The sequence below is a fragment of the Anomalospiza imberbis genome, chromosome 1 (genome assembly GCF_031753505.1).
Source record: "Anomalospiza imberbis isolate Cuckoo-Finch-1a 21T00152 chromosome 1, ASM3175350v1, whole genome shotgun sequence".
Taxonomy (NCBI): domain Eukaryota; kingdom Metazoa; phylum Chordata; class Aves; order Passeriformes; family Viduidae; genus Anomalospiza; species Anomalospiza imberbis.
The window spans coordinates 5,276,258-5,286,229 of NC_089681.1; the positions used below are offsets into that span (position 1 = coordinate 5,276,258).

General features: G+C 43.1%; 1 protein-coding gene across 1 annotated transcript in view; it reads left to right on the plus strand.

Moving 5' to 3' along the window:
- Window positions 1-9,639, plus strand: part of KCNK9 (potassium two pore domain channel subfamily K member 9) — an 87,751-nt gene extending 78,112 nt beyond the window's left edge. Inside the window, exon 2 of the mRNA XM_068180312.1 lies at window positions 8,319-9,639. Coding sequence (XP_068036413.1) covers window positions 8,319-9,160 — 842 coding nt within the window. The 3' untranslated portion in view covers window positions 9,161-9,639. The remainder of the gene's footprint in view (window positions 1-8,318) is intronic.
- Window positions 9,640-9,972: the final 333 nt, after the last annotated feature.

A 9,972-nucleotide genomic window follows, 5' to 3' on the forward strand; every position in this document is an offset into this window, starting at 1 on the left:
TCCTGCTGGGGTCTAAGTCCAGGAGGAATACAAGATCTCTTCCAGAGGAAGCAAAGAAGTACCTAGTTCTTTCCACCTGGGGGAATGTTGAAACTACCTGGGCACAAGTCTCTGAAAAGAGGGGTGCTGAATAAGCAGCACCTCCAACTGCTCTGCCCCAAGGAACTGAATAGATTTGTGTCCTCACCTCCCCAGGGAGGCATCCAGCAGGGAAGAGGAGAGGCCATCCATTGTACATGCTAGTGGTGGAGTCCAGGCAGGGAACAAGGAAGGAAGTGCAGTCTAAGCAGTCTGAGAACCTCTGAAACAGGATTTTCCAAAGTGTCTCATGAACATGACCTTACTAAGAGCCTTGCAGGGACTGGGATACATTATTTGCCTTGATCCTTTGAGAATCCAAAGGAAATCTCTTCAAGAGGGTCGACTTCTTACAGAGAACACCTGACTGTATTGCATGTGATCTTCAGCTGAAACCAGCCAAACCAGAAGTCCTAATTCCTACCCTGAATCAGAAATAAGCATGGCTGTGTTTCACTAAATTTCTGCCTTCGGATCCCTATAGTCAGTCAGTGTGAGAAACATAACTGTCTTCCCAAGTTCCACCCTCAAGAGGACTGCCCAGAATGCTGTTACAGTTGATAGCTTCAGTTCCTGCTCCATTGAGGCTGTAAGAATTCAGGGCTGTGTTCTTAAGCATTTGCCCAAGCACTCTTGGTACTTTTCCTAGAGTTAAGTCTTCCAAATGGAACATAGTTTAGCCACATCTGGTAATGGTCAGGGCTGGGAACTGATGCCAACAGGCATTTGGGGTGATGCAGAGCATCTACCATGCCAGTAGTTACTGCAACTTGGTGTGGCTGGAAGAGAAGCTATGGGAAAAAATTGCTGCCACTAATGCTCCAGAGCAGGAGGTTCAGGTTCCATAAGGAAGGAGATAATGTGGTGTTGCACTACGACACAAAATAGATCACACACGCACACTAAGATCCAAACAGCAAAAGGAAGTAACTTTTATTTCTGACCTCTCAATATATAGAATTCTAAGAGTGACAGTAGATTGGAGGATGAAATTGTTACCTCTCCAACCACACTGGTTCAACCAACAGTCCTTCAATTCTCTCCTCCCACAAAGAAGAATGCAAAACAATCATTATTTACATGAACAGTGCATGAGGACTCCAGTAGAAATATGCAAACATCAGAAGGCATAGGAAACTTTTAAAGGGACTTTAAAACTTTTAAAAGAACAATGTGGGATGGCTGCAGACCAGAATAGTAGAGGGAGTGAGGAAATGTGGCAGAAGAATGAGTGGCAGCAGTAGTTATCAGTCTCATCAGTTTTGGGTGAGTCCTTCAGGTCTGCTGCTGGCTGTGCTGACAGGCAGCAGATTCAGCATCCCTGATGAGTTCACAGGAAGCACTGCTGCAGAAGCAGTCCCTGAGGACAAACTCTTGTCTGTCCCACTTCACGATGTGCATGAAAGGACAAACTCTTGTCTGTCCCACTTCACGATGTGCATGAAAGGACAAACTCTTGTCTGTCCCACTTCACGATGTGCATGAAAGGCCTTCTACCTGCAAGACAGGCTTTGCCTTTGTCTTCACCTGCTGCTCAGCAGATCCCAGAGATCACAGAGAGATGACATTTCTTCTTTTTCTTCCTCATTTCCTTGCTGCATGTTGCCTGTGCCTGCTTTTCCTATCAGAGTAATTTTGAAGCTGTTTTCCCTGAACATCTTGGAAGTTTGATTTCAAGATCAAGAAGAAAAGAAGTCTGTCCTTGTGGTAGGGAGAAAAAAAAATCAGTGGAAGCCTGTTGCATCCCTGCCACTCAGAATAGGAGACCTGCAGGTTTGATGTAAAACAAAGCAGTGAGTGCAATCTCCAAGGTGGCATGGCCTTACTTCTGCAGCCAAGACATAGAAGCAATTGTAACAGACCAGGGATGAGCCAGGATGAGAGGCTATGCCAAATTTGTTGAAGGATTTAGGCTTTGAGATTGCATCTGGGCATGTCAGATTCTTTTTCCTCCCCTGTGATGTCCTTGTTTTCACAACAGGAGATGATGTTATCATGTATTGCTATGTGTTCCTGTAGGGAGACATGTGCCATGCTTTATCCTGACATTGGAGACTGTCTTTTGAGCATGGAAGGGGATGATGTCTTTGAGGTTGGAAGGGGATGTGCAAAACTAAGAGAGATTGTTCAGCTGAAGTCTACAGTGAGACCAGCTGACAAGGGAATAAAAGAAAAAAAGAGGTCCTGGAGGTGTTTGAAGAGAAAGGCAGCAGGATTCAGGGAGAGGCCAGACATGGGAGAGAGAAGAAGGAGCAGTCAGCAGCGCCCATGTGCCAGGAGGGTGGTGCCCATGTGCCAGCAACTTTCATCCAGGTAACAGCAGCTCTTGATTACCTTACAGGAGAAAGTCTTTGTCCTGGTGAATGAGTTACTACCAGTTAGCTAGATGAAGTATCTCTCTGATCCCTCCTGAAAATCTCTTTCATCTGCACCATAAAGGCCACGTTGTTTATTCTCTCTGCTGAAAGCTGAAAGCACAAGCAGCAAATCCGGCAGAGACACAGCCTGATCCTTGTGGCGGTTCCTTTGACGTAGATGAACCTCTGAAGTGAAGTGTGTGACATCAGGAAGATGTTTTAATCTGAATTACACTTGCCCATCTGAAGAACAGGTGCCATTATCCTCTCTGCTTTATCTCCTGGCCTGGGCTGCTGCCAGCATGAGTAAGAAGGGTTTGAGTCACAGGGATGGAGAAGTTAATTCCTTTCCTGGCCCAAATGCTCATCATGGGGATGAATGATGTGTAGATGAATGAGAAGAGAAACCTCCACCTAAGAGAAATAGAGCATCCCTCATGAATAATGTAGAGCATTGCTTTGAGATTCAAGACATCTAAGACTTGTTGCACAGTGAGTGTGAATGTGAATGAGGCTAAGCTGCTCTGCAGATACACTCTGGCCTGAGCACAACCTATAACTAACTCACCACTGCCACAGGTTTTATTTTTTAACACTGGCCGTGTACTTGGCCTGGTACCAATGCACATATAGAGACAAACCTCTCTCAATCTCTGACAGAGCCCAACACAGAAAAACATTCAGAAAACCCATGCAGGCTCTATCTGTGCTACTAAGTGAAGCAGAACCTGTGTTTTGTAGGACACAGAGGCCAACAGAGATGTCACACTGAGTGCCAGAAATAGATAAACACAGGTACTGCACCACTGCTTGATTCCAGTGGACTCTGGCCAGTGTTAACCTCCATGTGTGGACCAGGCATGGACTTTGCCTGGGACAGTGCTGATTATTCCAGGGAAAACCATAATGGGCTGGGCTGATCATAGAGCATGGACATCATGGGGCGGTGGAATTTGTCCTCAGAATCACAGAATTGTTAAAGTTGTAAAAGATGTTTAAGATCAAGTCCAATGGTCAACCCAGCACTAGTACCATGTTTACCATTAAACCATGTCCTCAAGTACCAAATTCCCATGTTTTCTGAACACTTGACTGCTTCCCTGGGCAATCTGTTCCAATGCTTTACATTCCTTTTCACTGATTTTTTTCCCCTAGTATCTAAGCTAAAGCTCCCCTGGCAGAACTTGAGCCCAGTTTAGTTTGCTAGAGTAGATACTGCCTAGCAGTGCTGGAGACGGCTACTATGTAGATGCCACACACTGAATATATTCAGGATTTTTCCCATAATGTTTTCTTTTTGTTATGGATTTACTTATTCCAAGCAGACTGTATCATTACAATGGCATGCATTTGTTTAAGACTCTTTTTGCTCTAGAAACAAAGTGTTATTTCAGGGAATTCGTGTTGGAGGACATGACAGATGTTACAGACCGGTCTGTACCCTGCAACTGAGTGTGGTGCAGAAATCACTGATCTAGATCTAAGCAAGCTGCTCTGTCCACATGAGGCTGCAAATTGCCAGAGGTACTTGCTTGGGGCCTGAATGCAACATGGCATTTTTGTGAATAAAAGGTCTATAAAATCATGAGTGACATAAAGAAGGGGAATGGGGAACAATTGTTCCTGGTCTCTTCCAAAAAGGAGGAGATACCATTGCCATCAAATGATAGTAATGAAAGGGAAGTAAAGGAGCAATGGCAATTTTTTTAGAGAGCACATGGTTGTTCTATGAACCTTCTTGCCACAGGATGTTAGAGACATGGAAGGGACAATGCCCAAGCTCATGGAAGAGATATCCATTTTGTGTTACTAAACCCAGCAAAAACTGGCTTAAGAAATCCCTGAGCACCAAATAATGAAGCTGGGTACATAAATTCTTGGGGGAAAACTCACATGCAATTATAGCATTCCTACACTGCTCTTCCTCAGCCATGTGCTTGTGGTCACTGTTGGTAGCTGTGCACAGAGTTCCTCTGCGTGTTCTGGTTGTGGGCTGGTACACCAGGACAACGTCTCTTTAAAACCCATAGAAAAATACTGGGGTTGTCCCCAGCTGGACCTCACAGAGATTGTAATGAGTGGTTTCTCTCTGTGTCTCATCTGAAAGGCACCATAGAAAAATTAGTATTGAAGAAGTCTCTAAGTGGTTTTCTTCAGACCTTTATAGCTACACTCTGGCAAAGAAGAAAATAAAATTCCTCTTTTCTTCTAGAATTCCATGTAGGTGCACATGTTTTTGAGAGTTTTTATCAGAGAATGGACGAGGCCTGGAAAAACCAAAGGCAGGGAAGATCCAAACAGAGTACTGATTTGGAGCTACCTCTTACAGTGTGATTATTTTCTTTCCTTGCCTACACCTTCCTGCAGTTCTGCTTGGTGTCTGTAGCCCAGCTGCTCCATGACTGGGAGGAGATGGATTTTGTGGTGTATTAGTGCTTCACAGTCCAGAACGGGAGTAACACTGAAACATGACATTTCTTTGTACCAAGCTATTCTTCTTGGTGCCAGCCCAGATGATCTCTGTCTTGAAAGCCTAAGCAGCTGGGAGGGGTTTTGAAAGTGAGGGAGAGTATTAATGACATTGCTTCCAGTCAGAGTGAGAGTTATTTAGACTTTCCTTGATCATTCAAATGATATCTCATTAAACACCAGACAAAGCTGCCTGCTGTGGTCACGTTGCTGTATTGTGGTACCTCAGCAAACCAGTTACTATACTAGAGTAAGATGGGCAATGTTTGTTCAGGTGTGGTTCAAGCTCCATCTATACCTTTCTCACTCTTACCTCAGCTCTGTGGCTTGTTAAGAGATGTATTTCCTGCACCCAGTACTAAGGTCTTCTGTTTGATCTTTCTTCTTCACCACAGAAGAGAGAGAAGCCCTGATGTCATCATTAACATTTCTGTTTTTCTTTAATCCTTGTGTTTCTTAATCATGACACAAAGTCATCTCTTTGTACTCTGCTAAGGGCAGTGACATTCGTGTAGAGATCAGGAAGAATTTTGGTAGCTGGAATCTGCTACCAAGGCAGTTGCTTCTGCTTCTGCCTTTACTTGATGCAAGTAAAACCCAACTACCTGGAGACTGACTCTGTAACCTGTGTCCTTTTCCAGCCTTATTGCTCCTTTGTGCCCCTCTTCCTCTGGCAATTATTCACCTTCCCCTTTTTCCCAGAAGCAGTCTCTGATGTTAAGAAGACAATGGCTTGTTTTAGATTTGAAAAATACTGACTTTCAGAGAACATGCACTGCTGCAGTTTCCTTTCCATGTATTACTCTGTAAAGTGCTGGATAGGTTCTGCAATGCTTAAGTAATGGAGAGTTAGGTCTGTCATTGGTGTATTTTCATACCCCTCATTTCAGAGTGTTTGAGGCAATGGTAATTCCTTGAAGCCATGTTGTATAGGATAAATATGTGACTCTAATCCTCTATACATTAATCTATTTGTAGAGTCTTATTCCAGCTTCATGAATAAAGTCTTTTCTTTACCCCATATTCATGGTAAAAATACAGTAAGAGACATTTATCTGATATTGAGGAATGTGAGTATGACTTGGGGCGGAATAGAAGTCAGAATTTCTGGATTTTTCTATCTCCATATGTGAATTGGAGGGAAACTAAAGCCTGCTGGTGTCTGTGCTTCCCTATCTGTAAAACAGGGATATGAATATATTTGTATCTTATAAGATAAATAATTACAGAGTCTGTGACAAATCTTAGAAATTAAACTGTGAGATAACATGCAAACACATAATATTAATGTTTTATTACGTCCCTAAACTGATTCTTGGGGATATATTTAATGAGAAGGATATAGTGAGAGCAAAAGAAACTTGTTTTCACCCCAAATATTTTTTTAGAACCCAAAGTAAAAGTTGTTTCCACCAACTGCCATGTCTGCAACCATCTGGAAAATCACATTTTTGGAAACTTTCCTTCTCTTTATCATCTGTAACTAAAGCTATAAAATAGGAAGACGTCCCTAGTTTAATTAACACCCCTGTAGTTCAAAAGCTGATCTTAGTAATGAGAGGCAATTATAGCCTTTATTGAGAGACCATCAGGTGGAACTAACCCAGCATCAATCTGGTGAAGACACTTGCCTTTCCAGGTAATTTCGAAACTGCTTTTTATGTGCAGTGTCAACAGTTTAGAAAAAGAATTAGACAAATTCAGAGCAGCAGGTCCATGACCTGAGTCTAAAGGTGACGGGCAGGGCTCCTCAGTGGTCCTCCTTCAGTGGTATCTCATGTCAGATCTGTCCTCCAGATTCAGATCTGTATGAGTGTGGGTCTGCTGAATGCCCTGTGTTTTATCTGCCAGCCACCTATGGGTATCCTGATATCTCAGGGGTCTCATATAAAGCTAGATTATTCTTTCTGGAAAACTGATTTAAACCCTCAATATCTCCAATGCAGGAACCTACACTGGAGACAGTCACTCAAGGTGACTATCATGATTAGGATATCTTCATTTGGCTGTTTACAGGTAGTTGTCTGCCAGTGCTGTGGGTGCCCAAATTCTTCTGTAGTCAACAGATGTCTAGTCAGTCTAATGGGGACCTAATGAACATGATCAATGAACAGTCAAAACTGTCATTTCATCTTGCCAGACTTGGGTGGTCAGTGAAATAACTCACTACTGGCTGTTTTCATAGAATTTTTATTGACTATAACAGTGTGGCAAGCAACATTTTACCACATAACAGGAGTTTGGACACATAGAACACATGCAGATAAATAAATGTAGGTATATCAATCTTGAACAGAGTTCTGTCCCAAGATTTCTATTATAATGATTGTAGAGAAATAGCTGTCTCCTGAGAATAACTCACTGACCTGTTTTAGAAATCTCTGTCATCTCACGACAGGAACTGCCCTCATGAAGTACGTAGTTCTACTCACTGACTGTAAAGGGGCTCTAGATAGTGGTACCCACGTGGTGAATGGACACAAAGGCCAAGTGTGTCCCAGCCATCTCATTTTGGAGACTTTGATACAGTCTTTTAAAATCTCAGCTGTAAGAAATGTAGATTTTTAAAGCAATGTAATCTGAATAGGTATAATTATAAAATCAAAACAGCCCCTCGCTTATGGTTTGATTTAGAATAAAGGCTTAGCCATGATTTTACTGTCTGAAAACTATGCTATGAAATGTGGTACATCGTCTATTCTTGGATTAGTTTAATATCCTGATGAAATTGCCTTTGCCATACTAACTGTCAAAGCTGTAAAACTATGGCACAAGCTGGTAAGTCGTTTATTCTTTCAGTAAGTAATGGAAGAATGGGCATTAAATCCCTAAATTCCTATGGTGTTCCAGTAATGAGTCACTTTCATTAGGTGTCTAGGAGAAAGACCTATTTAGTATGGGAGAGTTTGAAAAGGAATTTCTTTGGCTGGTGGTCCTTGTGGATGTTGTTAACTCCATGCTGTCAATAGACACAAAATTTGAATGCCATCACAATACTCTGGTTTTGTGACAGAGCAACACCAACTACTCTCAAAAACACTGGGAAAGTCCATCTATTTCCAAAGTTTCCACTTTTGCCTGTGACACTGAACAGACATGAAATTTCTTCAGTTAATCAATGCGATATAACCTTGTTTAGGAGACTCAGCATTGTTGAGGTATAACATTGAGGTAGAATGTGTTGCTCATTCTTTCACCTTTCCCACAAATGCGTGAATGTTGTTGTTCTGTGCCTTGTTTACTTCAGACACAGGGTGTGGGTGAGGAGATATGGGGAGATGGTGTGACTGCTGTGTCCCTTCAGCTCTAGATCTGGCTGTGGCGTCAGAGCTATTTGCGTGGCTTTGCGTGATGGGGGAGCCATGGCTATCACCTGCCCTACTGAGTGTCGTGTGTTTCCATCCCCCCTCCCAGGTTATGGACATGCTGCCCCAGGGACGGATGCGGGGAAGGCCTTCTGCATGTTCTACGCAGTCCTGGGGATCCCACTGACACTCGTCATGTTCCAGAGCCTGGGCGAGCGCATGAACACCTTCGTCAAGTACCTCTTGAAACGCATCAAAAAGTGCTGTGGCATGAGGAGCACCGAGGTCTCCATGGAAAACATGGTCACTGTGGGTTTCTTCTCCTGCATGGGGACACTCTGCATTGGAGCAGCAGCCTTTTCCCAGTACGAGGAATGGAGCTTTTTCCATGCTTACTATTACTGCTTTATAACATTGACTACGATAGGGTTTGGAGACTATGTGGCCCTCCAGACCAAAGGGGCCCTTCAAAAAAAGCCTCTCTACGTGGCTTTTAGCTTTATGTACATTCTAGTGGGGTTGACAGTCATTGGGGCATTTCTAAATCTGGTTGTTCTCAGGTTCTTGACCATGAACAGTGAGGATGAGAGGAGGGATGCCGAGGAACGGGCGTCCCTGGCAGGGAACCGCAACAGCATGATTATCCACATCCAAGAGGACTCCCAGCATGGTCGGCCACGGTACAAGGCCGAAGTAACAGACCTTCAGTCAGTTTGTTCCTGCATGTGTTACAGGTCCCACGAGTACACCAGCCGGGTGGTGTCCCACCAAAATTCGTTCAGCTCGAAGCTGAACCCCCAGTACTTTCACTCCATCTCTTACAAGATAGAGGAGATCTCGCCAAGCACATTAAAAAACAGCCTTTTCCCATCTCCTGTCAGCTCCATCTCACCTGGGTTGCACAGCTTTACAGATAACCACAGGCTGATGAAACGGCGAAAGTCCATTTAAAGGGATTTGTCTTATTTTGCTTTCCTTGTTTTTCCCAGTTCTTTGTTGTTTTGGGTATTTTGTTCGAGTGAGACGGAGCGAGGCCAAAGGGAGTAGAGCAAGCCAGTCCTCCTCTGAGACTCAGCTCTTGAGCATGAAGCATGGATTATTACTGTTCCAGCAAAGTATGCCTTACATTACCCCCTTGGTGGATATCAGAGGATTCAAGGTGACGTGAAGTGGGTACCAAATCCAAAGTTGCACACACAGCTGGGAGCCTTCATGTGCCACTGGCACTCCTGACTTAACAAACTTTTTTTCCTCACGAGCAGGTTGCAGTGTGTGTGCGTGTGCCTGTGTGAGTGCCGGGTGTGTGTGCATGTGTGCGCGCGTGCAATTCCACTACCAGTGCCATGTGACAAAAATTAAAGCATCAGGAATTATTTTTTTCTTTTGCCCTTGAAGCAATTGTGTTCCAGCCTGCTTTTTTAGATTGCTTCCAAAAGGAACAGGGAGGGTGGGAGGGGAGCCAATTTTGTTTTGTTTTTGTTTTTTTTTTTGCCAAGAGAAGCATGCGCCATAAGCAGTCAATATACCAGGTGTATCATGGTAAATTTTTTAATGCTAGATTTTAGATTGTATTAACATTAAAAAAAAAGGCAGGAGAAGATGGATCATTTTAGCTTGCCAGTTCAAAATTAAAAAAAAATAAAGCATGCACTTTGTAAAACTGGTATGCATAATAAAAACACAAGAAAAACTAGCAATGGAACTAATAATCAAAAGCAAATAATCATATTAATTTAACTATATTTAATTTTATAATTTTCAAC